The following is a 27,522-nucleotide window of genomic DNA, read 5'->3' on the forward strand; positions in this document are numbered from 1 at the left end:
TCAACACTCACCAGGAACTGGTAGAACGTTGGTGGTCAGCAGACTGATAAGCTGTGAAAAGATAATGAAAACTTAGCAGCCACTAAGAAAAGTTATACAAAAGAAACTCCAAAACAAGAGAAATCAGAACGAAATTCCAAAAAATGTTCAAATAACATACAAGAAGGCAGAAAAAATAAACGAAATGAGAAAACAGTTATGCACCATGCCCAAGTAGGATTTACTCCATGGATGCAAGTTTAGATCAATATTGAAAATCAACAGTGTAATTGACCTGTTAGGGGCTTAGAAGAAAGCTATGTGCTCATATTAAGTGACTCCCGAAAAAACGTGACACAGTTGACACTCACTCGTGAAACTCTCAGAACGTCAACAGTTGAGGGGGACTTTCAACTTGATAAAATGATGTGTTTACCCAAAACCTACAGCTAATATACTTAATGGTGAAAACTGAGTATATTTACCTCAAGATCCAAATAAAGAAAGGATGTTTGCTGTTACTTCTGATTCAACATGGCATTGGAATTTCTAGCCAAATCAGTAAGATAAGTAAAGGAAATAAAGGCATGCAGATCAGAAAGGAAGAAGTAAGCTGTCCTTTTTTACATGACACAGTAGTCCACATAGGAGATGCTAAATAATCTACAGAAAAATCTTGAACTGGTAAATGAGTTCAACAAGAGCATAGGATACAAGCTTATTACACACAAATCTGTTGTATTTTTGTATACCAGCAATTTAAAATTGCACAAAAATATAATCTTCAGGGTTATTTGTATATATAGAACTTTTATGCGGAAACTACAAGCTGAGGAAGGAAATCAAAGATGATCTGAAACAGATCCTCTCTGTCCATAGATTGGAAGTCTCTACATAATAGACAAGCTAGTTCTGTCCATATTAGTCAACAGATTAAACGCAGTTCTTATCAAAGTTCCATCAGGAGTTTTGCAGATATGGATGAGATTATTCTAAATTTCTGTGGAAAGGCAAAGGAAGTAGGATGGCTAAAACATTGTGAAAAAGATGTGATAGAAATCACAAGATGTCTGATTTCAAGATAACACAGAACAGTGGAACAGAATAGAGAACCAAGAAATAATCCCATAGAAATATAGCCAATTGATTTTTGAGCAAGATGCCAAACTTGCTCAATTTGGTGTAGGATAGATTGTCTTTAGCATATGGTGCTAGAATAACAGGATACCACCAGAAAAAAAAAAACAAAAACCTTGATCTAAACTTCACACTTTATTTAAAAAACAATCCCAGAATAGCTTGTAAATTTAAATGTAACTGATAAAGCTAAAATTTTAAGAAGAAAACATAAAAATTTGGGAATTTAGGATTGGTGGAAAGTTCTTAGACATGACTCTAAAAGTATGAGTCTTAAAAATAATGGATGAGTTAGGACTTACTCAAAATTTAGAAGTTTTGGTAGAGTGGATTGTGTGTGAATTATATCTCAAACATTTTAAATAACTTGTTAGTTTTTTGTTTTCTTTTTCCTGTAAACATACAGCAGTCAGAAGAAGTAGAAACTTCAGTTCAGTTCAGTCACTCAGTCGTGTATAACTTTTTGCGACCCCATGAACCGCAGCATGCCAGGCCTCCCTGTCCATCACCAACTCCTGGAGTTTACCCAAACTCATGTCCATTGAGTCGATGATGCTGTCCAACCATCCCATCCTCTGTTGTCCCCTTCTCCTCCTGCCCTCAATCTTTCCCAGCATCAGGGTCTTTTTTTAAGTGAGTCAGCTCTTCGCATCAGGTGGCCAAAGTATTGGAGTTTCAGCAAAAACCTATGTTATTGTCATAGTAGCTTTATTTGTAATAGTAAGAAACTGGAAAGGGCCAGAATTCTTTGCAGTAGGTGCATGGTTAAGACAGCTGTGCTGCATCCACAGGGGAGCAGTGCCAGCAGTCCACAGGAGGTGGCTGTGGTCCATGGGCGGGGGCAGGCTGAGAGCCCTAAGCTCAGGATCCCCAGAGGACACGCACTCTGCCGCAGCAGAGTGGGGAGTGGGGGGCTGTGGGCTGGCTCCAGAGAAGGTGGGACACTGAGAGCCGTTTTACAGTGAGGACCTACAGATACTGTTGGTTGTTGAAGAAGGAAGAAATTTAAGTATATGCTTAAAATTACTTGCATTCACAAAGGTATGCTGGGAGAAGGAGGGACCAGTGAGAGCAGAAAATGAGGAAGTGATATCCAAAACATCAATCTGCAGTTGAAGAAGGAGTGTGTCCTGTGTAAATATACTGCTTAGAGCCATATTAACTAAGTAATGTGATCGTATTGAGAAGAGTTGTTGATGATAGCAGGAAATGAATAATGTCCAAAATGGGGAAAGGAAAATGTGTTACGTGGATATTGGAATGCCATGCAGGATTTTGTGTGCTGTATGACGGTATGACGGTGGCGCTCACCACAGGTGAGCCCCACGAACCTGGCCGGTTCCCAGTGAGTGGTGCTGTGAGTGAGAAGGAAACTGGAGCTTAACAAACACTGACAGACCTCATTTGGGTTTTTTTCTTGACTCAGATGAGAGTATTTTAAACATGGGTTAAATAAAGCATTAAAATTTTATTTGTCCTTACCTTTTTAATGTGCTTGCTAGAAAATCTGCAGTCGCTTTTGGGGCTTGCATTGGATTTCTCTGGGAGGCATAGCTCTGGAATCTGTAGCTGGAAAATGCAGTTAGAATTGGTTCCCCAGGGGAGTCGGGGAGTCTGCAGAGAGTGGGCTAAGGGAGAGTTTTAAACCCTTCTCTGCTGTTGATTTTTTAAAAGGGTGTTCATGAAATTTGATAAAGAAGTTACCTCTTTAACAAAGGCTGTGGTCTCTACCTTAAAACATGTGAATGTATCACATTCTAATTTACATAGTAAATGTTAACATAATAAGGAAATTTACAGTGAGCAGTTTCATCCCTATCCCGTTTTTCCTTCATTTCAGTTTGCCGTATCAGAAATACCATACTTGTTTTTCCTGTTCCTGTTTAGCTTCTTGCAGGAGTGACCAGGACCTCATCTTCCAGAAGTAATGCCCACAGAAAGCGGGAGTTGTTCAGCTGCTCGCCAAGCAAAACAGAAGCGCAAATCTCATAGCCTTTCCATACGGAGAACTAACAGCTCAGAGCAGGAGAGGACGGGCCTGCCCAGAGACATGTTAGAGGGACAGGTGAGTGTCTGGTGAAGATGTAATCGTGTTGGCAGTGTTCAAAAAATAGCCCAGTGTATACAGATCTCCAAAGTGGAGGGAAAGTGTGGGTTACCAGAACAAGCAGGCCCCCCATAGACCAGTGAAAATGACAGTCAAGTGCGACAGCCTACAGAGGCAGAATTCAGTTTCTAGGTTAGTGTGTTACATATTGTAATACATGTGGGTGTGGTAGTCTGGGCTAGTTTTTATTCTTTGCACAGGCAGATTGACAGCCTAAAAAGGCTTCTGTCTCAGAGCCTCAAGAGGAGAGCAGAATCAGGTATAATGATCTTTGTTCTCTGAGGAGTTCTTGGAATCTGATCTTTCAGTAACTTTTCTTGGCTTTATCCTGTGTCTGCTGTGTGAGTATATCTGCTGCTTATTACATTGTATGTCTTTCTGATAATTCGATGCCCCCTTTATTCAGTGATCTAATATTTTATTGACAAAGATAAGTTTGCTGCTTCTTTTTCTAGTTCTTCTATAATGAGCAAAATGTTAGGTTTTTAAAAGAATATTGTTTCTTAAGTCTAAATAAAAGCATATGTTATAGTAAAATAAATTATAGATATATCTGCTATATGTTTATATAGGCATAAGTATATGTGCCTGTGTGCACGCTCAAGTCATGTCCTACTCTGCGACCCCGCAGACTGTAGCCCGCCAGGCTCCTCTGTCCTTGGGATTTCCCAGGCAAGAATATTGGAGCGGGTTCCCATTTCCTTCTCCAGGGAATCTTCCTGACCCAGGGATCGAACCTGTGTCTCTTGAGTTTCCTACTTTGGCAGGTGTAAAAGTATGAATACTGTAGTAAAAGTATGAATACTGGGAATTCCCTGGTGGTCCAGTGGTTAGGACTCCAAGTTTCCACCACAGGGGGCATGGGTTCAATCCCTGGTCAGGGAACCAAGATGACCTGCGGCCCCCCCCACCCCGGCCTGCTCCATATCTATCTATCTATGTAGATACATATAATCATTCCTTTGCAGTTAAAACTGATTCATCCACCACAATGTTACAGGGAAATATGGTGTAAATCTGAGAAATTGGCTCATTTGCTGTTGACCTAAGAAGCTGGGACATGGAGCATGTGCTGGCAGGATGCAGCTGTGTGTGCTCAGAAACTGGTGCTGTTGCTGGCGGGTGGGAAACGTTCACTTAGGATCCGCTTATGTACTGACTGGGTGAATAATGAATTGGTTACATTTTAACTTAATTTGGAAATAAAATTGTAGATTGAAGGGGCCTCCAGAATGGCTTTGCCTGTTCTTGTGAGCTCGGATGACCACAGCGAAGTGCCACAGATGGGAGATTAAATGGCAGACGCTTATTTCTCTCCATCCTGGAGGTGGGCAGCTGGAGGTCAGGTGTGGGCAGGGTGGTCCTCCTGAGGCTTCCTTCCTGGATATGGACCCAATCTGTGTCCTCACAAGTTCTTCCTCGCTGGTGTCTGTGTCCTCGTCTCTTCTGACAAGGAATGCTTGAACCAGAGCTGTGCACTGAAACTTCTGTGGTGGAAGGTTCTAGATCTGTGCTAACCTGTATGGGCGCCCAGAGCCATGTGTGACTGGTGGGACAGAGGAATTTAAAAATCATGACTGACCTAGTTTTAAGGTTAGTCAGATGTGATCGTCAGCTCCCCCACTGGCCAGTGCAGGTTGTCTAAGGGACTTTTAAACTGTTAGTCATCTCAGTTTCCAGCAGGGACCCTTTGTTGCCTGATGCATCTTTGGGGGTAACTCTGTGTGAGGGGCCCGTGTTCTCAGGGCTTCTGCGCCATCCCCATTGTGATGTAGAGCCAGCTGCCTCTCGGGTACCCCTTTGTGAGGGTCATTCAGAACCCTGCAGGTGGGTCGGTGCCTGTGGGTGGACGGGCAGCTCCCCGGGCTGGTGGGGGCGCTTGGCCTGGTCCCGCGGCAGCAACGGCGGTTATGGCGTTGGATGTGGGCACCTGGCATGGTAGGTGTGGCGGACCTCCAGTGCAGGAGCCTCAGGGGCATCTGAGTGGAGCCACAGGCGATACTCTGGACGGGATTACAGGCTCAGCTGTTGGGCAGCCTTTATGGGAATTGGATTCTTTTTTTTTTTTTTTGGAATTGGATTCTTGAATCAGAAGCAAGGAGGCAGCGGTGCTAGTTGTGGAGTGGGAAACCCGTGTCTGCACTGGAAGCACTGACCCAGGCCAGGAAAGGGGCCTGCCTCTTCCATGCCAGCCGTGAAAATGCAGACTCTTCTAGAAGCTTCACTGAGTCGTAGCTTCATAGTGAAGCCCCTGCAGAGGCCTGGGACCTTCCATGCTGGTGTTTTCATTCAGCTGATTGACCTTTCGCTCTTATAGCTGAATTCACTTTTCTTCCTTGGAGCAATCTTTTAAGTGCTGAGTAGAGTTACAGGAATGGAGAAGGCAGTGGCACCCCACTCCAGTATTCTTGCCTGGAAAATCCCATGGATGGAGGAGCCTAGTAAGCTGCAGTCCATGGGGTCGCTAAGAGTTGGACACGACTGAGTGACTTCACTTTCACTTTTCATTTTCATGCATTGGAGAAGGAAATGGCAACCCACTCTAGTGTTCTTGCCTGGAGAATCCCAGGGACGGGGGAGCCTGGTGGGCTGCCGTCTATGGGGTTGCACAGAGTCAGACACAACTGAAGTGACTTAGCAGCAGCAGGGTTACAGGAGGTGTCCAGTTTACTCTGCTTGGAGCACAGTGGATATGAGGATTGTGAGGTACCACTTACTAAGATTGACTTGTGATGCCACATGCTGGAGCATAAGGGCTGTTCATAGCTTCATCTCCCACAAACTCAGAGATCTTGAATAGGCTTGTTTCCTTCCTTGTAAAGGGAGTTACGTGTTTGAAGACCTGCTTGGCCTCAAAACCTGTGCCATCCTGGGAAACCATTTACACAATTTGGTTTTAGTTTCAGCTGTAGGAATTTGAAACTTGATGTTCTTTTGAGTGTTTACGTAGAAGAAATAAAATATGTAAAGATACAAAATAAGAGCTTGAATGATAATTCCCTTTGGAAGCTAGTGCTCGGTGTCAGAGCTCCTCATTCACTTACTCGTTCACTTTCAGCCCAACCTTCTTTCTCTGCAGGATTCTAAGCTGCCTTCCTCGGTTCGCAGTACTCTTCTGGAACTGTTTGGTCAAATAGAAAGAGAATTTGAAAACCTTTATATTGAAAACTTAGAATGTGAGTATTGCTCTTATTTGAAATACTTTTATAACCTGTCACTTCTCCATATGGATATTTGAGAGTTTCATCTCTGGGTCACATTCATCTTTGTACCCCTTTTCTTTCCTGCTTTGACGAGCTTGAGGGGGCTTATGATGGCACTTGTTTACTATCTTCCAGCTCTGCACACTCAGGGCAGGGTCTGGGGGCAGGGGGGTGGGGGTGTCTGTCTCCCACTGGAGTGGGTTGTGACCGCAGGTCCCTGCAGAGTGAGGACAGAGGCCCCATCTTGCGTTCCCGTGCCCTGCGTCTGCTTCTCTTCTTCCCCATCCCCTGCCTTCTTCTTCCTTCTTCACGTCCACTGTGATTCAGTACTTTTCTTTTCACTTTTTTTCTGTTTTTGGTCGCACTGTGTGACTTGTATGACTAGTTCACCGACCAGGGAATGAACCTAGGCCCTTGGCAATGAAAGCCCAGAGTCCTAACCACTGGACTGCCAGGGAACTCCTCAATGTTAAATTTTTTCTTTTTTCCCTTCAACTTTTAGTCTTTGAGATGTGTAGCCCTCACTTGACGCTCTGGTGCCAGACAACAGTAACGATAGTCAGGTTTTGTTATTGTATGTTTCCCCTAATGATTTCAGGCGAGACTGTAAGTATTTTATTGAGTTTCAGACAGGACCAGAACAGTGTTTTTAAGTGCACAGAATAAAGTACAAAGGACATGAACTCTGTTGAAATCCAGAAGCCCCGTTTGGGGGTCAGTAGCACAGTGTCTTTCTGGTGTGGCATGAGTGGTGGACTTTGTGTCTTTGGAATGTCTGTGAGTTTTTTGGAACTCTGTGGCCATCCTCTTGTTTACTGGGATATCATTCACGTGCTTGTTTAGACAATTCTAACATGCAACATTTTTATGTACTCAGTTTTGGAATTGGTGAATATACCTGAAAAGCACATTTTACTTTTCAGTGCGTAGAGAAGTTGAGACTCTTAATGAGCGCTTAGCAGCTGAAGGACAAGCGATCGATGGAGCAGAACTGAGTAAGGGCCAGCTCAAGACAAAAGGTGAGGCTGGCTTCCTGCGGGTGACTGCAGGGAGGAAGTCTGATTCCAGTGCAGACTCGCTTCCTCTGCATGGTCAGCAAGCTTGAGTAGCATCCCTTGGATCCAGGTGTGGAAGGACGAGGAGGCTCCGGGAAGCCTGTGTTTCTGCTGGTGTGGGCACACCCCGGGCTTGCACTGTCCTCCTTGTCCTCGAACCATCTCCCTGTCCCAGCTCTGACATTCTTGCTTGTGTGATTTCTTGACGGTTGGTTCTGTGTCTCTGCAGCCAGTCACAGCACCAGCCAGCTTTCTCAGAAACTGAAGACCACCTACAAGGCCTCCACCAGCAAGGTATGTGTGGCTCTCGGGCCATCATGAGTGTGTGGGTTTGCACGTAGTGCTAGGGAAGAGAGGAACCTAATATTTAAGACAAGTATTGTTGATGTTAAGTGGCTCCAGGGCAGAGGCACCTGGATGCTACCTATGCTGCTTATTGTGGCTGACACAGCATGTGTTAGTGGGTGTGGTCTTTTTTGTGGGAAAGTACGTTTTTTATTGTTAATGTGCCTTGATAAGGAGATTCTGAATTCAGAGAAGCTAATAAATGGGTATAAAGCAATGGAACTTACATTGTGAGTTGTAGTTACATTTTAGTTCATCTCTTCTTTAGTTTGCAAAGGATGATAAAAAAGTGAAGGTCCAAAGGCAGACTAGAGACATTTGTCATATTTTGCTGTTTTATAAATCATCATTTAAAATGGCAAGGATTTAATTATTTGGGAATTAGTTTATCTCTGGCAGAATACTACTATGAAGTAATATTTTGAGGTGATTTGTGTGCATCTCTGCTTTGGGGTATTTGGAATAAACAAAATAAATTACCTGCCTTAAACTTAAACGAGTGTATAGTACTTTTGCTTAATATTAGGAGGAAGTTGAAATTTGTGGTGAGTCTGCTGTGAAGGCATAAATAGTTTTTTGTTAGCTTTTTATTTTTCCCTTAAGTAACTTAAGCTTGTATCCACAGTGAGATGAACTGCAATTCAAGGAGCAGCTTCAGTCTTAGGCTATTTCTGCTTATTTGAAAGTCTTTGGTAATTCTTTGTTTTTTAAAAAATATGAATATTGCTGACATTTTCTTGTGTTTCCTTTGATAACTCTAGGATGTAAGTGGCTTACTAAAATTTTTTTGTTCTGTTACATCTAGCTTACATTTAGTAGTTTTGAATTTTTAAATAAATTAACATTAAAGTACTTTTTTAAAATGTCAGGTGACATTATGTTCTTATTTAACTTCTTATGTTGTTTTGAATTATATTGTTTATTCCAGTTTATATATACAGTGTATGGTCTTAGAATTCCACAATTTTCTGATCATTTCTGAAGTAGAGGAAGAAAGGATTATATAGAGTCAACCTCTTACCATGAGTAGTAAAACTTAAGATTTGAGCAAAGATAAGGATGTGTACAATAATTGCTTTTAAAAAATGTATTAGAAATACTAAAAGCCCCAGTCATTTTAGAGACTAAAAATTTATCTGAACTTATAAGAAACATACTATTAACAATCTTAGCCTGTGCACACACCTTAAAGAGTGAAGGTGAAATGGAGTCCAGGTCTGCTCTGCTGCAGCGAGTGTTCTTGGAGGAGTGGATGGGTTCAATCTCCTCACCCCCAGCAGACCCGCCCTTCCTGGGGCCTGTGGACTGGCTCTGAGGCCTGTGGGGGTAGCACCACATGCTAACCAGCAAACTGTTTCCCAGGAACTTGTGAAATTGTTCACATGGGCTTTTATAAAGATAAGTTTCTTTTGTTGTGAAAAAGCCTCTCTTTGTTGTTGTTGTTCAGTCTCGCTAAGTTGTGTCCAACTCTTTGCGACCCATGGACTGTAGCTCGTCAGGCTTCCCTGTCCTTCACTGTCTCCTGGAGTTTGTTCAAACTCATGTCCATTTGAGTCGGTGAAGCCATCCACCCATCTCATTGTCTGTTGTCCCCTTCTCCTCCTGCCCTCAATCTTTCTCAGCATCAGGGTCTTTTCCAGTGAGTTGGCTCTCTGCATCAGGTGGCCAAAGTATTAGAACTTGAGCATCGGTCCTTTTAATGAATATTCAGGGTTGATTTCCTTTAGCATTGACTGGTTTGATCTCCTTGCAGACCAAGAAACTCTCAAGAGTCTTCTCCAACACCACAGTTCAGAATCATCAGTTCTTTGGTACTCAGCCTTTTTCATGGTTCAATTCTCGCATCTGTACATGACTATGGAAAGAACCATAGCTTTCACTATATGAACCTTTGTTGACAAAGTGATGTCTCTGCTTTTTAATATGCTGTCTAGGTTTATCATAGCTTTCTTTCCAAGGAGCAAGCATCTTCTAATTTGATGACTGCAGTCACTGTCCAGAGTGATTTTGGAAACCAAGAAAATAAAATCTGCCACGGATTCCCCTTTTGTTTCTCCTGTTTGCCATGAAGTGATGGAACCGGATGCCATGATCAGTTTTCTGAATGTTGAGTTTTAAGCCAGTTTTTTAACTCTCCCAAGTCTTTGAGACCCCATATATTATAGCCTGCCAGGCTCTTCTGTCCATGGGATTTCCAGGCAAGAATACAGAGTGGGTTGCCATTTCCTCTTTCAGGGGATCTTCCAGACCCAGGGACCAAACCCGCGTCTCTTGCATCTCCTTCATTGGCATCGGCAGGTGGATTCTTTACCACTAGCGCCACCTAGTGCTGGCATGCTGCAGTCTGTGGGGTCAGACATGACTGAGCAACTGAACACTGACAGGGAACTACAACAAGCGCCACCTGGGAAGCCCTTTGTTTTTTAGAGTAGTTTTTATTTTAAATTTTATTTTAGTGCAAAGGATAATTCGGAAGCATCCTTCTGCATTTGCATCACAAGTGTTCCCTGGAGGTAATTCAGTCTGTCTCATGGGTCTCTGTGCCCTTATGCCTGAGTCCATATTTGGAAAACAGTGATTCAGTGGTCAGAATGTGGCATGCACCTGGAAGCAGTGCCTGAGACCATCTGCTTGATGTCATCAATCGCAATCCCGCTCCTCCAACTTCACTGGAAATGTGGTTGGCACAAGTCTTGGCCACGGACCCGTGTTTCTCCTGGGCAAGTGGGGGCAGTTCATATCTCAGAACAGTGGTATCTGAGAAGTTGTCCACCACTTGTCATGAGCTTTGCCCCTGCCCCTCCTGAAAGTGTCTGGATGGCTTGTGGGATGTCAGTTCCCCAACCAGTGACGGAACCCGTGCACTTGGCAGTGAATGCGCGGAGTCCTAACTGTGGGACCACCTGGGAAGTGCTGTCCCTCCTTCTACATTTAAGCCGAGTCAGGAGTGTGTACTGAAGAGTGAGTCTCTCTGCTGGAAGTCTCTTTCAGCCTTTCACTGTGTCAGGAATCATTTGAAGGCTCATGCTGGTGGTGGTGAAATAGTGGATTGTGTTTTAAGTGTTTATACTGAAATTAAACATAGATGCATTTTTAGGGCTTTGCTAAATCAGTGTTTAAAGCAGCTGTAGAATACCTCACACTTTTTTTTTTAACTTGGTTTTACCATTTCAGTATTCTGATAAACTTTAAAGGCCAAAAAGCCATCTTTTATCCCAGAACAATTAAAAAACCAAACCCTTTATGTTTTGTTAGTGTCTCCCTCAGGCCCTTCCATTATGAGAGAAAGGGGGGACTGTGTGCTATGTGGGTCATCCAGGACGACGCCTCCTGACCGCTGGGCCTGAGTGTCCGTGCCAGACTGTGTGCCGCCTGAGGCCAGGGCCCGCTGGCCCTGCCCTGCCCCCTTCCCCCTCCGGAGCAGGACTGGCTGAGGCCGTGCTCAGTGACCTCACCTGTTATTTTTTCATTCCTTCCCACCTTAGATTCTTTTTCTCCTGGTTTGGTGTGAGTTACTGAAAATAAGAAAATACAGGTCTCCCAATAGTAAGAGTAATTAGTGTTAAGGGTTTGGGGTATACCTTCCTGACTTTTTATGTCCTGCTTTTTTTTTTTTTTGAGAATTTGGACATGTTGTGTGATAGTTTTGGTTTGTGTATGAGGACATGTAAGGTACACAGACAGGCAGGCGGGCGGTGGGGGGTGGTTGTGGGGTTCTTCTGAGGCTTTTGTAAGGACTTTGCCCTGCTTTGTGAGATCTAACTGCACTTACACTGTGTTGCTATAATGTTTTAAATTTTCTTTTCAATGATTTATGCATTTTCCAAACATTTTTTTTTAACTGAAACATACTTGCTTAATAAATTCCATCACAATTTCAGATCGTCTCCAGCTTCAAGACCACCACATCCCGGGCAGTGTGCCAGCTCGTGAAGGAGTATATTGGCCACCGGGATGGCATCTGGGATGTCAGTGTGGCAAGGACGCAGCCTGTGGTGCTGGGGACGGCGTCTGCTGGTGAGTCTGGAACCACCCCAGCCTGTGGCAGGGCCTTCCTGGAGGCAGTGTGGCCAAACGCTTGGCCTTGTGCCTATCGGCATCCAAGTGAGTGGCTGCGTTTGGAACCACTCACTGTCCGGGACACTGTCCAGTGGCACAGGGTGGATTGCCTCCCCATGGCATTAGGTGGTTGTGATTGGCTTTCTTGTCAGCCATAGTCCGCGTACATTTGCTTTGATAGTGTATTTCACTTTTCCCCACTCGAGAGGCCCCTCCAAGGACATGCTGTGTGGTCTGACAGCACCGTGCTGGCCTGGTGTAGGGGTTCCACTGCCAGGAGTCCTGGGGCGGCATCAGAGAGCCCCGTTCTCCTCCTTGGAGAGGAAGTGTCTTCTGAGAGCTAATAACCTAATAACCCTTCAGAAAAAATTCCTGGAATTAAAAATGTGCTCGCTTGTGGAAAAGGAGTGCCAACTTGTGAGAAGTTAACGTGCTACATCCAGCCTTTTTGAGTGGAACATAGGAAATGTAAAGTCATTAGAACGATGAAGAAAGTTTTCTGTTGTTTAAAACTGTGTTCATACATGAGCACCGCAGATTATTTTGGAAATTTTAGCTTAAAAAAAAAAGGATACAGATTCCTTTTTATGATTTCTGAAATCTCACATGGGTAATCAGCACTTTGTGTCAGGTTTCCTTAATGAGTGTCCTTTTTATCTTTGTTTTGGAGAGGTCCACAGAGCATGGGTTATCTCAGATTATTTGGAACTGGAGTTGGGTGCTATTTGCATTTGAATATAGCTTGATGTTCTGAAAAGTCTTACTATTTCAACAAGGTGAGGAGCCCGTGACCCATGGACCCTGGTGTCTCAGGTCCCAGGCCTGGTGCTGGCAGCATGGCCATACCCCAGGAGTCAGGTTCCCAGGTTCCCCTGCCAGTTCCATGGCCTCGGGCGGGTCACTGGCCCCCTGTTCTCTTGCATCAGTTGGATTACAGAGGAGTGTGAGCAAAATCCCATGAGATACTAGTGGTGATGAAACTTCTCAGTTTAGAATTTTTATCCTCCTCTTTAAAAAGACTAATGTTGGCAGCGGCTCACTTGTGTTTGTTTGGATCTTGCAGATCACACAGCTCTGTTGTGGAGTATCGAGACGGGGCGGAGCCTCGCCAAGTACACGGGCCACGTGGGGTCAGGTGAGCCGTAGATCGTGGGGTGTCCCCTTATGGGGGCTGGGCCTCAGCCTCTTGCCTTGCACGGTCTGGGACTGACGTGTGTCCACTGGCTTCGCACTGTCCAATTGCTGAGGCTCTGTGGTGCAGAGGTGCTGTATGTGAGCCCTGTGGGTGCTGGTGGCTGCTGGGCTCCTTGCTGCAGACACTATGGGCTGTCCCACTCTCCCTTCTTCCTTCTGGCGCCCCGGCTCTGGGCCTGTGTCTCGTTGCCCCTGGCCAGCTCACCCTTCACCCTGCACACAGACTTGGAGGTTGTGTCCACTACCCGCCTCCAGGGTCTGCTGTGTCCCCCATGGACTTGGGTGAACACCTCCTCTCCCCCTCCTCCCTGGCACATCTCCCGTCCTATCAGTTGGGGTGTACTGCTCTCCCATCGGGGCTGTGGGCCAGGTCCTGCTTGCCCCCTACCCCTGCCTCGTCCACTGTCCCCTCCAGCTGGACCCTTCATCTCCCTCAGGACCATACCTGGGGGCTGTTGCTCCTGCAGTGGGTGTGACATACTGAGTACTCAGCCTGAGCGTTAAGAAAGCGTTAGCGTGTGTGACAAACCCATGGGGGCCTCGTGCTCGTCCTTCTCACTGCCACCTCCACTTCTCAAAGTCAGCCACTTGGAACACTTTTAAATCTTCTGCTCTTTCCTTCCATTTAGAAAAATAGCCTGTCTTATTGTTTCTTACTTTTTTGGGTTTTAGACGAGAGGGGGCTCCTGTTAAGAAGGGAGACGGGCTCTGTGTTCCTTGTCCTCATTGCCGCCCAGTGCAGCCCATGGCTCCCCGGGCACGTGCCTCACTTGCAGTCCCCAGCTTTGTTGTCCTGAAGGGAGTAGTGGTCTCATTTCTGTGCACATTGTGAACTTGTGGCTTCTCTGAAGGGTGGGCGTGTGAGCAGTGAACAGTGTCCCCCACCATAATCTGCCTCTGCCTTTTGTAATTAAGTTTTCTTTTTTCATCTTGGTTTACTTTTAGCTCTCAGTGACTTCTCAGTGTTTAAGAGATCAAGTATTGTTTTCCTGTGTAGCTGATTCTTGAGTGGTTTGGAAGTTCACATTTAGTTATTTTGCATTGTATCTTTGTTCTCTTTATTCATAGTTTAACGGAATGAGAAGACTTAATATTGAACTATCATAATTCTTTAGTTTTTAAATTTAACTTTACAACATATACTGTAGTTGTAATAGATATTGATGATATATTCTTATTGTAAACCTGTTTTTTCAATATTTTTACTTTGCAGTAAATTCCATAAAATTTCATCCATCAGAACAGTTGGCCCTCACTGGTATGTTGATTTTTTTTTTTTTTCTTTATTGAATAGTTATTGCTGATCTGAAAACAATTGTCATTCCTTGTCGTATCAGTAGCGTCAGGATTAGCCATGCCATTCACAGAAGTTGGTCGTTAGTAGACATTTCACAAGTTGCATGAAAAATGAATAAAGAAAACAGTACCAAGGGTTATTGTTAACCAGCAGTGGCTTGCAAGTTAGTTCTGTTCTCCTGGAGATCTTTTTACAGAGCCTATCCCTGCTGCCCACTCTCTGCCTCTCAGGCTCTCTCAGACCCTGTGGGCACAGAAAGGAGGTCAGCGGTCCTGGCTTGGGCACCTCCAGGGCTTAGGTCTTCACTTCTTCCCAAGTGGTCCTCCCAGAAGGAGCTGTGGTCTCTTGGGTTTGTCTCCACCTCATCTAGTGGTCTCACAAACACTTTCATGGTCACAGTGAGGAGTTGGCCCATAAAACTGTGTGATCCTGTGGACCCCTGTCGTGTTTTAGGGACACAGATGTAACCTGGAGGGTGAGTGTGTGTCTAGACCAGTGACCAGCAGGCTTTTCTGTGAAGGACCCGAGTACCTGTTTTCATCTTCAGGCTGGTTTGAACAGGCCTGCACCTGTGGACAGGTGACAGCTAGTGAACGTCTGAGCTGACCTCTGGGGAGCCGTCAGCTGGGAGTGAAGCCTTGTTATGGGGGCCGTTTGTTGTGTGATTGGGGAGCCGGAGGGAGACCAGGGACAGCTGGGCTGGAGAGAGGGGGATGAGGTTGAGACGTGTCGGCAGGCTGTGGTGGGGACAGAAGCCGGCAGAGTGGTGGCCTGGGGAGAGGAGGCACATGGGGCTAGGACTGGATGCCGGCTCGAGAGGCCGGAAGGTCAGGCACTTTGATGCCATGAGGCCCATGCTGCCATCCACTGCTTTGGGGAGCTTTGCAGCCTTTGCAGCTAGGGAAGGTGGAATCCAGACAGTGCTCTGTCTGGGGTGGAGGCGGCCCTTTGGCACGTCTGCAGGCCATCTGTGCCTCTCAGCAGCCCTCTGTCTTTCCTGGGTTCTGAGCACCCCTCGCGGCCTGGCTACTGACAGTGAGGTCTTGGTGCCAGTTCTCCGTGGCCGGGGCGAGGTGCCTCCTGGTTCAGCGGACAGGATCGTGCACTCGAGTTACTGTGGACTTGGGTGTCTGTCGTCTTAGATTAGCCAGGTGGAGAATGAAATCCACGCCTTGTGAGTTTTCTCTGAGCCTTCAGAGCTTTCCACCTTGGGATGGAGGGAATTATTTTTATAGGTAATTATCTCTGGGCACCTTTGCTATTCCTGGGAACATCTCAGAAGAACCTGTTTAAATCAAGTCAATCCCTTGTGATCCCTCAAGGAGTGGACTTAGCGGGGTCTCACCCGTGCTCGTCTGCATGCCGGTAACGCACCGCCCTGCCCCGCCTTCTCTCCTCAGCCTCTGGAGATCAGACTGCCCACGTGTGGAGGTATGCAGTCCAGCTGCCTGCTCCTCAGCCTGCGGCCGACTCTAGTGTAAGCAGCACGTTTACTTACCCTGAGAGCACGACCTGGGGTATGTCGGTGGGTTCTGGACATCTGTGAGTTTTAGGAGGAACTTAATGGTTTCTGTTGTGGACTGAATGTGTGTGTCCCCAAATTCATAGCTTAGAACCCTCACCCCGGGGGGCTGTCCGTGGAGATGGGCCTCTGAAGAAGTCACTAAGGTCAAGTGAGGTTGCAGGGTGGGGCTCCGACCAGCAGGATTGGTGTCTGGAGGAGAAGAGGCACCCGGGGGCTCCCTGTACCTTCTTCCTGTGTGCACCGAGGAGAGGCCAAGTGAGGCCACCGTCTGCCTGCCAGGACACCAGTTGGGTGTGAGCCCTCCCCACAGGCCGCCCAGCAGACCAGGGCGTGTGTCTGTCTACATCGCCTGTGTTTACGTTTACTTTATCTTTTCCACAAAATTTATAACATATACGTATGTTAGTCCTTTAATTTTAAGGTTAGGTTATAAATTTTTAGTGTTTTATATATTTGATTGTAGACAACTTGTCTGTCTCTCATGTGAGATAAACCCTGTAGGTCAGTGGGGTGTGTGATGTCATTGTCACGTGGGTCAGGTTTTAATGTTGGTGACAAGTTAGGTTGCATGTTGAGAAGAACGGACCACAGGTTTAAACCACAGACTGCCCAGTTCCTACCTGTCCTGTCGGATGTACTTGCACCACGTCAGCCCAGTGCCGCCTTTGGGTCCTCACGTGGGCTCTCATCCTCCTCCTGGGTGACTTGATCTGATCTCGTTTCTGTGGGGTGCACACAGGGGCCCTCCCTGTGCTGCTCCCGCAGGTGGGGGTCCTCGCAGGCCCAGGGCACTGGGTGAGTTCACGCTGTGAGGGTTTCTCTAGCTGCGGTGAGTGGGGGCTACTCTCTAGTTGTGATGCACAGGCTTCTCATTGCAGTGACTTCTCTTGTTGCAGAGCATAGACTCCAGGATGCATGGGCTTCAGTAGTCTCAGCTCCCAGGCTCTGGAGCGCAGAACTTGATAGTTGGATCTCTCAGACTCAGTTGCTCTGAGGCATGTGGGGTCTTCCTGGACTAGGGATTGAACACATGTCTCCTGCATTGGCAGGTGGATTCTTTACCACTGAGCCACCAGGGAAGCCACTTAAGAATTCATTTTTAATTGAGTGTGTTATGTATATATTTTTTATTTTAACAGATTTTATTTTAACTCTGCTGTGTTTGTAGACGTGACACACATATCCTTGTGTACGTGTGTCCATGTGGTGTGTGCTCCCACATGGTGTGTGTGTGCATGTTTACTTAGTGCCAGACATCCGCTGGGACGGTCATAATGGTCATTAAGTCCTGGAAGGATAGGTGGTAGCGGTCTGACTGGCTGGTCTGCAAGGTCAGGATCCCCAGGGACCCGCCTCTGCTTCCCCAACAGCAGCTCTGTGGCGAGGACGAAGTGGAGTGCTCCGACAAGGACGAGCCTGATGCAGATGCCGATGCGTCCAGCGACTGTCCCACCATCCGGGCGCCGCTGACATCTCTGAAGAGCCACCAGGGAGTGGTCATAGCTGCTGACTGGCTGGTTGGCGGGAAGCAGGCAGTGACAGCCTCCTGGGACAGAACGGCCAACCTGTACGATGTGGAGACGTCAGAGCTCGTCCACTCCCTGACAGGTGCATCGTGTGGGAGGGACTTCTCGTCTGGATTGAGTGTTGGCACAGCTGTGATTTTCAGAGATCCTCCTGAGTAATGGAGCCATTAGTGGTTAAATTTATCTTTTCTTCGGGGGGTGTAATTGCATCTAGAGATGTGCAGTATGTAGATATTTGAATGTGGTTGGTGTGTTAGCTTTTTTTTTTGGATTTAATTTCCACACACTTAGTATCTTAAAATAACATGGTGTTCCTTGGCCAGGAGTTTTGGGCACGTGCTTGCTGATGCTCTGATTCTCAGGGGGTCGTGGGCGGGATGAGAATGCTGGCGGGGTTGTGCCCTCACCTGAGACCTGCGGTCCTCTTATTGCCATTGCAAGGATCCCTTTCCTGTGGCCGTCTGTCTGCCAGTTTTCGGCTGGGGGCAGCTTTCAGTACCTGGAGGCGGCTGCAGGCCCCCTCCCCCGGCCCTGAGAGAGGCTTCTCACCACATGCTGTTGGCTTTCCTCTGGGCCAGCAGGAGTGAGTCTCTCAAGGCTCACCTGACTGCAGCAGGCCACCCAGGAAGTCTGTGGTTTTTTTTGACTAACTGAAAGCCATGCGATTTGGAGGCCTTAGTCATATCTGCAAAACCCATTTTGCGTTATAATGTACTGAGATCACCAGAACACCATCCCACACATCTGCAGGTTGTGCCCACATGCAGGGCAGGAGTCCAGCAGGGCGTGTATAGCCCCGTGCCCACCACCGGCCTTCATACCTGCTTGTCAGTGCGTTTTGTCATTGAGTGACAGGGATGTGTCCCACTGTGTGCTCTCCCCTTGGGTTATTAGAGGTTCTTCTCACATGCGAAACTCAGAACTGTACTTTCTCACACATTTGGCCGTTAGAGACCCTCCTGACCTTTCATCCGTCGGGGTCAGGAGTGTCCCTCCCACACTGCTCATTCAGCTCTTTCGAATGCACGAGGGAAGGAACACGGCCCCCCTTGACCCCATACACCGTCCCCGCAGCTGCTTTTCCCGGGAGCCGAGCGGGGGCCTCACTGTGACTGCATCTTCCATCTCCCACAGGGCATGACCAGGAGCTGACGCACTGCTGCACGCACCCGACCCAGCGGCTGGTGGTGACCTCCTCCCGCGACACGACGTTCCGCCTGTGGGACTTCCGCGACCCTTCCATCCACTCTGTGAACGTGTTCCAGGGCCACACGGAGTGAGTCTCGGTCGCGTAAATGTCTTTTTAACTGTGGTTTGGGCTGGGAGGTGACTGGGTTTTCTAGGATGGTTTTCTTGATCCTCTTAACCCAGTGGTTTTCTGAGCATTGAAACAAACACTCAGGTGTGCTGTTCTCAGGAGTGTGGCTCTTCTTCCCTTGTGTCACCCTGGAAGGTACCTGTGGAGTGTTCTCGGTGGATGGTCGCTGACACGCAGGCAGTGTTTCTCACTGTGTGACTGCATGTTTCACGTTACTATGATGTGGAACACACTTTGGGAAAGCTCATATTAGGGCATATTTTCATTTATAGGGACTCAGCACAAGTTCTCTAGTGAAGTGTGTTGGACTCTTAACATCTTCCGTGATGTGAGTACTTTAACTTGAAATACAGGTAGTTCGAGTGTTCTGTGTGCTGGTTGTTCCTAAGGCAAGATGTAGCGGTGTAGGCTTCAGCATCACTGACTCAGTTTTGTAGCCCAGCTTCTCTAGGAGCTGGGAGAGATACTGTTTTCTCCTTTTTATTTCTGGTACTGTTATGTGGCTCCTGTGCCTTTTTCAGAAAGTAGGGTTTGAGATGTAACACTATTCTGTAAGATAAATGAACGTCTGTAGGATGAGTCCCCCTGAGATCTGGCTGTATTATTTTTGCTGGGTGGAGAGAGAGCTCCGGGTGGAGTGTCTGTATAGGGTTTTAATTGTACATTTGTGAAAGAGACAAATGAGCCCCCCACCCCCTTTTTGGTATGTTACTTTTATTTTCACTCTGTATTATGAAATTTCTTCATTATAATAGGAATCTTAACAGGATTTATGTAGTGAAGCTTGGGATCTGTATTATTACAAGCTTTTGGTGGCCCAAGTTATAGCAATTTGACTGAAAAGCAATTTTAGAAACCTTTTGTAACCAGCTGTTTTCCTGATAAGTGGGAATTGTAGTGTGTCCTGTTCTTGGAAATGACAGAGATGTTTAGTTGGAAAAATTTGGAATGTCACAGGAGTTTCAACTATTGGCAGTTCATTTCTCATGTATTTCTGTCATCAGCTATAGCCGAAACCCAGAACTTTTTGTCTGAGGGGCTCGGTCCTTGTGCGTTCATGTGCTTTCCACCACCACCTGAGGACGGCCTGGTGGGGACAACGCCCTGGCCCCTCTGTGACGTGCAGCCAGTGGGGCTGGACTCCGGCCATGTGGGTCAGATCCAGGGCCGTTCCTGTGAACAGCTCTCACTGTCATGAAACTTACTCTGGCGCTGGAACCCCTGCTGCACTTGAGAGAAGCCCCCAGCACCACCGCCTCCTATGGAGTGCGGCAGAGTTGTCACCCTGTTTTTAGTTTCATTTTGTTTTGTTTCCATTGTGATAAAAAGGGGCCAGCAGTGGAGGCAGTCACTGGTCATTAAGCTTCCCCCGTGGGTGGCCGATGACTCCAGGCTGTGCCCAGCTGATGGTGTCTACACGTGCCATAAACTCTGGCATTGAAGAAATCAGAAATTAGCTCAGCACGGAATATTTCATTCTTAGAAATATCTGAGAATGCAGAGTTTTTTCTTTTTTTTTTGCCTAAATTCCTTTCATATACTTGTTTACTTTATTCCTAGAGTGTGAACTCAGGTGCTTTCTTGTCTAAAGAAAACAAGATACAGTGTCTCACAGAAAAATTTCTGTCTGCACTTCTTCTGGACCTGATAAGGTGTTGGCAGGATGCCTTGAGCTCCCTGGGGCAGGGAGCAGGGTGGGGCGGTGGTGGTGCCTGTAAGAGATCGCACCCACGCCTCTACACGTGTTATGTTCCGTGCAGCCCGTGTCCCTTCTGATGGGTGCTGCACGCGGCTCTGAGGCCTGTGTGCACGCGATCTTGTCAGGGCCCTCGGCTGGATAGTGTCAGTACCTTCTGTCGTGTATTTTCTCATAGGACGCAGGGCCTGGCATGCCGTGATCGAGGGAGCGGTTCTGGGATTTAGCCTCGTTGTGAAGTGGACAGGAATGTCTGCACTGAGCCTGGGGGCAGCTGGAGAGGGGCATCAAGTGAGGTTTGGCCCTGCTTGCTGGAGTGTCCCCTGCCCTCCTCCAGGGGAAGCCAGACTTGAAATCCCAGAAAGAATCGCTGTGGTGCAAACCTGACTTCCTTTGAATGCTTGTTATCTCGGTCTGCTCCTTGGGGAGCTGGCCTTTCAGGACTCCTCAGAAGTTTGTGTCATTGGGAGATGAGTTTCCATTTGTCACTCAGGTGTCTGAGATCGTGAACTGTGGGAGCTGAGCATTCTCTAACTTGCGGGGGCCCATGCTCGTGGGGGCGGCGCTCTGAGGGCCCAGGGTGTCCCCAAGGATGGGTTCCTCTTCGGGGACCTTAGCTTCTTGAGCACAGCTTGGAGGCCAGTGGGTGGAAGGTGGGGGGCTGCCCGAGCCCTGTGAGCAGCATCGGTTAGGTCCTTGTGGGTTTGTGTGCAGCGCTGTCAGGCAGGAGGGTGGCGTGGGCCATGTGTCATGTCACACCTGGGTCTGCATGCCACGTGCCCCTTACGCTGCCTGCAGAGGTGGAAGAGTGAGGGTCTGCCTGGGCCCTGTTGCTGGAATGTGTGCTCCCTGCCTGCTCACTCTGCCCCGTCGGAGGCCCCATCCCCTTTCAGAGTGAGAAGGTGCCTGCGGCTGGTGCCAGAGGAGTTGCTGCCTCCTGTCTCCGGGCTTCATTTTCCACATTGTGCACTTTCTTCCTTGGCCGGGAAGTTTCAGCAGATTGTTATGCAGAGCAGCCGCTTCCCTGTGTGATGGGGGACAGCTGTGGGTCCTAATGAGGAGCCCAGCTTTCAGTCTCCGCTGATGGAGGCCCGCAGAGGGAGTGGAACGAATGTTCTAGGCGTGCCGAGGCAGCGGAGCTGCTCTGTCAGCTGGAGGCACACGCTCGGCTGCTCTCGACGACAAGATAAATGAGGCGGCGGGCGCTGGTGGGGCCGGGCCTTCCACTGCCCCAAGGGACCGTGTCGGAGAGGCCTTGGGAGGACAATCCTTGGAAGGACTGCAGCCAGCCTCTCTCTTTGATGCCCCACGATACCTGTCAGGGTCCTGATGCATTGAAACCCAGCGTCTTTCAGCATTTCATTAACAGGGTTTGACAAGTTCTGTGGGGACTTTTCCCACTAATTTAGCAGAGTGTTAACTGAGGTTTAACTGGGCCAGACTTCCTGAGGCCTCACATCCACAGGGAGGTCGCCAGCAGTGGAGGTGTCTGCCCTAGGGCCTTGTCAGCGGCCGGCCGCTCAGATGGCCCTGTGACCTGAGGGGCAGCAGCACCTGGTTCCCACTCAAGCCCGAACTGTGTCCTTGTCGTCGGATGAGGAGTTTGGATGACTCGTTGGGTTGCTCTTGGGGTTACCCTTGTCTCCGTCTTTCTCCCTGTGGTGCACTTGGCCTTTGACCTTAACACAGTGCCCTCCAGGTCCATCCCTCTGTATGGACACATCCTCTTTACCCAGTCCTCTGTCGGTGGACTTTTTGGTTGCTTCTGTGTCATGGCCGTTGTAAACAAGGCTGCCGTGCACTTTGGGACTTGTGTATCTTTTTTTTTTTTTTCAGTTAAATACCCAGGAGTGAAATTGCTGGGTCACATGATAGTTCTGTCTTTGAGGAATTTCCACAATGTTTTTCACAGTGGCTGCGCCAATTTACGTTTGCATCAACATTGTAGGAGGGTTCCCTTTCTCCCCACCCTCTCCAACACTGATCGCTGTCTCTTTGATGACGGCCGTTCTGACAGGTGTGGAGTACCAGCTCACTGAGGTCTGGTGTGCATTTCCCTGGTGATTAGTGATGTTGAGCACGTTTTCATGGGCCTGTTGGCCATCTGTAAATCTCCCTTGGAGAAGTCTGTTCAGATCATTTTTTAAATGGTTTTTTGTTGTTGTTGGAATGAATTTTTTTTCCAGTGCTCTGATTGAATTGTCTGAAAGTCTCAGTTGGGATGGATGTTTAATTGTCTGCTCTAGAGATTTCGGTGGGTCCTGTCTGTCTGGCCCATCTTGTCTGGGAGCCCGCTCCTTGATCCACTGCCAGGATGAGGTGAGGCTGCCTTGGAGAGGTCAGTACGGCCCCTGTGTGCTGGTGGGGGTTAGCAGGAGGACCAGTGAGCGGAGTTGATGACTCATGGTGTCCACATCCCTGCCTCCCTGCCCGCCCGACAGGCCCTGGGGTGGCAGGATTGGGTGTCTGCTGTGCCTTGTGGACAGGGACTTCCTGATGAGGTTCTGACCCCGTGCCCTCTCTTGGCAGCACTGTGACCTCTGCCGTGTTCACCGTGGGAGATAACGTGGTCTCTGGCAGTGACGACCGCACTGTGAAGGTCTGGGACCTGAAGAACATGCGGTCCCCCATTGCCACCATCCGCACAGACTCTGCCATCAACAGGTGATGGGTGCTCCTCCATGGACCATTAGGGTGGCCTTAAGGGAGCTTGTGGCATGTGTTGGCTTCCTGTAAACTTGTGTTCATTTGGTAGGGCCTTGGGAAAAGTGCTTTCGACTCCCAGGAAAATATCTTTTATTGATCCTCTAATGTGCATTCTGTATTCTATAAATACTAAAACCTGGGTATAAAATCAGGTTGGTGTATTGAGCTTTTTAAGAATTAAGAATGAGTCATTTTTGGCCAGAGGTTACTGTGTAGCACATGTAAGTTACAGGTGAGTAACTCAGCCTGTTTTCTAATGCCATAGGCTGGTAACACCTCGGTTTGCTATGTGTTTTGGCTTGAAGAGGGGAATGTGTGAAAGCCCCACTACGTTATTGCCTGTAATGTCAAAAACTCGTGTTGTCACTGTTGGTTACGTAACTTACTTTTCTCTCCTACACATTGTAGGATCAATGTGTGTGTTGGCCAAAAAATCATCGCCCTCCCCCATGACAACCGCCAGGTGAGGCTGTTTGACATGTCGGGTGTGCGGCTGGCCAGGCTCCCACGCAGCAGTCGGCAGGTGCGTGCTGGGGCCGCCTGTGCGGGTGCCTGGGGGCGGGGCCCGCTCTCTGACGTGGGGAGCTCCCAGCCAGCCTGGCTGTGTTCAGTGCTCCAGGAGCCCCTCCTGAAAGAAAGAAGTTAATTCTCACAGTGGGTTTTAATTACCCAAGTACATTCAAAACAACAGTCTCACATGCAGTCAGCAGAAGAAAGTTCACGATTTTACACCCTGTTCTTACCAGGTCTCCATCAGAAGTACTTGGGCATTTGACTTGAGCGCGCTGGGGCCCAGTGAGCAGAGGGGTGTGAGTGGGAGCATGGACCTGATGGGGGTGCTCTGGGCCCTCCACTCCCCAGCTCCCTAGCCCCTCCCCCTGCTGTGAGGTCACTGACACCAGTGTCCTGCCTGGGCCTGGCGCTTGTGGTCTCTCGTCCAGAGCCCTGACTTCAGTGCCTGTCTCAGGTGACCCGCTGCAGTTTTCTCAGTGGTCATGGAGGGGATGCCTTGATCCTGCGGTGGACGTCCCTCCCCTGGCAGCCCTGGGCCTCTGGCCCGGGAAGGCCTCCCCAGTGTGTGGATGACACCCCCCATGGGGACGTCTTGCAGAGGGAATTTTGGTGCTGTTCTGTTGAGAGTCTGTTTTACTTATGGGATTTCTGTCAGCTTTTCTGCATTCTGCCCTGTACCTGTTGTATATTATAGTAACAGGTCAGTGTGTCCACTTTAAACTCCCCAGATAGCCTGCAGTGTTTGTTCCAGCATTCTGAAGGTGGCGGGAATCTACTTGAAAGGCTACTTATTTTATCTTTGTTTTATTTGGCACCAAAGGTATATTTCTAGCTCCTTTATTCCTTGAAGCAATTATTTGTTCAAAGGTACTTAGGGTCTTTGAGTGAATTATATTTGTTTCTTCCCACATCATCCATCTTCATTTATTCATTAAAACATCCCAGAGGGGCCGTTTCTGTATTCTTCCTGTTGACTGCTGTCTGACTCCTGTTCTTGGAGAAAGGGTCCTGAGGCGCTGGAGGTCCTGGTTGGGCTGCACTGAGCTCAGCCGTGTTCCCACCCCTCTTTTTGCGGCAGCTCCCCCAGCAGCACAGGAGGTCTCCTGACTGGTCCAGTTCACGGCCCCCCTTTCTGATGGGTCGTGGGGGTGTGGTCCTGCTCAGGCCCTGCTCTGACAGCGCTGTGCCTGGTTGCAGGGCCATCGGCGGATGGTGTGCGGCTCAGCCTGGAGCGAGGACCACCCCGTGTGCAACCTGTTCACCTGCGGTTTTGACCGGCAGGCCATCGGCTGGAACATCAACATCCCAGCGCTGCTGCAGGAGAAGTGAGGGCCGTTCCGAGGCTCCCGCCGGCCGGGGACCGTGCCTGCCGGCTCGCTGGGCGCTGGGACGCCGCAGCTGTGGGCGGTGGGCCTGAGCAGGGCGCTCTCTACTCGCTGTACCCAGCTTGCATGAAGTGTCCAGAGGTGTGCCCTGTTGCTTCTTTCCGTTTTGTGTGTGTGGGCATTGCGGCCGTGAGGTGGAGCCCCTTCCATGGCCGCTGGTGTAGTGAGTCCCTGGTGTGTCGGGTGACAGGAGGGCGGGGCGTCTGGGCGAGTGGTCAGTGGTCTCTGGAGCGATGGTGCATGTGTGCCTGTCCGGCGGGAGTGGGCAGAGACCTCACGTCTGTGTGGGGTTCTGGTGTGTGCTAACTCAGCTTCACCTCTGTGTTCTGTTACAGTTGTGAAATCTGCTTGGATTTTAAAAGTTAAAAAAAGCGTAGAATGTTGAATTTGCAACATTTGGACAGTTTCTTTTGAAAAGAAAAAATTTCTGCTCTTTTTATGGAAAACCATTTCAATCTCCTGAGGTATCTCATGCTGGCAAATTCTGAAATAGAATGGTTCTAATCACTGATTCCAGATATTAAGTAAAATTTAAAGCACTTTAGTTTATAGCTGTGGTTATAAACAGTTTTTAGAAGTTTCAGATGACTTATCCATTGAATGTGACTTGACCTTTCTAGAAGGCCCTGCTACCTGAAGACAAACCTTATTTATTTTCTACACCTTGGGTTTGCATTTTTCCAAGTGGGTTCACTTCCTGGTGGCATCTGAGAGCCAGCAATGCAAATAAATGAGTTCTACCTCAGACATGAAGTATTTGGGAAACTTGGGGTGTCACTGTTACTGGCTCAGGCACTTGTGATTTAGAGCTGGAATGAACTCATCCAGAAGGCAGGAGAGGTGGGTGCAGCGATGGCCCTGCCCAGGAAGGGCTGCCAGCAGCCCCTTCTGCCTGGAGCCTGTCGCTCCTGCCTTCTCAGAACTTTCTGTCCAGTGTTCACGAGTCGTGTTTCTTGTTGAGTTACAGTTTGATAGTGAGACATCTCAGTGTCCCCCAGCCTCCCCCTGCCCTGTTTGTAACCCTTGGAGGCTGTCCTGGGACAGGCACGGAGAGGGACACTGGAAGCCATCGTGTCGGCCTCATCCCATCACTGCTTCCGTTTTGTGGTGTCACAGGTGGGGCAGCCTGAATGCTGGTCCTTCGCCCGCGGGTCCTTCGGTCAGGCCCCATGGTAGCTGACCTCAGGCCTCTCCACCCTGGATGGTCAGGACTGAGTCGGGGTCAGACCCAGTCAGACCCCTGGCTGGCTGGGAGGGAGATCTGAGGAGCGAGGGTGAGACGGCAGGAGTTTCAGGGCAGCCCTACAGCAGTGGCGGCTCAGGAGCTGATGTTGGAGTCCGGCATTCCCTGACTGCGCGTGAGGATGGCCCCCACCCTGGGTCTCACTCGGAGCTGCCCCCTGCCCCTGCACACACCGGCCTCTCTTCTGCTTTCGTCTCACAGCTGAGTGTCTTACTAGAGTCACTGCTAGGAACATTGGAAAATGTCTGCACGTCATTGTGCCAGACTTACCCAGATCTCTGCCTGCTGAAACAATGGGAAGCGAGTGAACTCAGCGTGTGTGCCAGCCATGTGGCCGTGCGGATGAGGCTCCACAAGCAGCCCCATCTCCCTCCCCCCGCCCCCTCCCTCCCCAGGGCTTGGCCCTTCTCAGGAGCGGGACCCGCCACTGTGGTCACAGGGCGTCTTCAGGCGTCACGAAGGAGCTGGGGGTGCTGTATGTGCACACCTGTTTGTGCACGTGAGTGTGCGCGGGATGTGTGTGCATGCGGCTGCAGTGAAATCCTGTGGCCCACTGCCTTGATCTCATCTGAAGCAGTGTTTGGAAGTGGGAGTGGTTTTGTCCATGTGCCGACGAGTCCAGAATTTCCTGTCACAGGAGGAGGAAATGTGTGTTTACTGGAAACTGTGTGTCAAGAGAATTTCTTGAGAGGTGTGTTGTTGGACAAACGATACCCTTTCTCAGCCACTGCACATCAATTTCTGCAGAGTGAAAATTCTGTACCTATTCTGGAACTGAAGAATCCTATGTAAATCATCTGTTGCTTAAATCTGTGAAAAATAAGGTTTTTTTGGGGGAAAGTGTGCATTTTAAGTGTTGTATAGAAGAAGGTGTTTTTACTGTGTTGATGTAATTGTTCATAAGTGTTCAGTGTCTTCATTGCAGTATGAGATTCATTAAAAACCCATGTTCTGTAACTATTGTTGTGAAAGTGTTGTTATTAGGAGTTTTTAAAAAATTACTTGGCTTTTTTTTTCATGTTTTTGCTTTGGTAAAGCATTGTTAATGGCTACTGAACATCACAATCATGTAGAAAGTGAACAAGTTAATTATAGTATTGCCCATTTGAAAAACTTTACTTTTAGACTTCAAAGCTCAATTGTGTTTTATTTTCTGTTATACTATAATTAAATACACCACATTACACTTCTCCATTCCTGCATCGCCACCCCAAAATTTCTGAAGGGAGTTAGT

General features: G+C 48.2%; 1 protein-coding gene across 7 annotated transcripts in view; it reads left to right on the forward strand.

The window, feature by feature from the left end:
* Positions 1-27,245, forward strand: part of WDR37 (WD repeat domain 37) — a 34,828-nt gene extending 7,583 nt beyond the window's left edge. For 2 of the 7 annotated variants that reach the window (XM_006064946.4, XM_006064945.4), the window contains exons 2-14: positions 3,004-3,181; positions 6,282-6,399; positions 7,350-7,445; positions 7,711-7,775; positions 11,708-11,843; positions 12,949-13,020; positions 14,293-14,337; positions 15,777-15,853; positions 17,272-17,509; positions 18,562-18,703; positions 22,971-23,105; positions 23,556-23,670; positions 24,858-27,245. In XM_006064946.4, the coding sequence (XP_006065008.1) occupies positions 3,044-3,181; positions 6,282-6,399; positions 7,350-7,445; positions 7,711-7,775; positions 11,708-11,843; positions 12,949-13,020; positions 14,293-14,337; positions 15,777-15,853; positions 17,272-17,509; positions 18,562-18,703; positions 22,971-23,105; positions 23,556-23,670; positions 24,858-24,989 (1,509 nt within the window). In that variant the 5' untranslated portion in view covers positions 3,004-3,043 and the 3' untranslated portion in view covers positions 24,990-27,245. The remainder of the gene's footprint in view (positions 1-3,003; positions 3,182-6,281; positions 6,400-7,349; positions 7,446-7,710; positions 7,776-11,707; positions 11,844-12,948; positions 13,021-14,292; positions 14,338-15,776; positions 15,854-17,271; positions 17,510-18,561; positions 18,704-22,970; positions 23,106-23,555; positions 23,671-24,857) is intronic. The other 5 variants (XM_006064947.4, XM_006064949.4, XM_006064948.4 and 2 more) reach the window with 5 other exon arrangements.
* The last annotated feature ends 277 nt before the right edge of the window (positions 27,246-27,522 follow it).

This window comes from Bubalus bubalis, chromosome 14, assembly GCF_019923935.1.
Source record: "Bubalus bubalis isolate 160015118507 breed Murrah chromosome 14, NDDB_SH_1, whole genome shotgun sequence".
Taxonomy (NCBI): domain Eukaryota; kingdom Metazoa; phylum Chordata; class Mammalia; order Artiodactyla; family Bovidae; genus Bubalus; species Bubalus bubalis.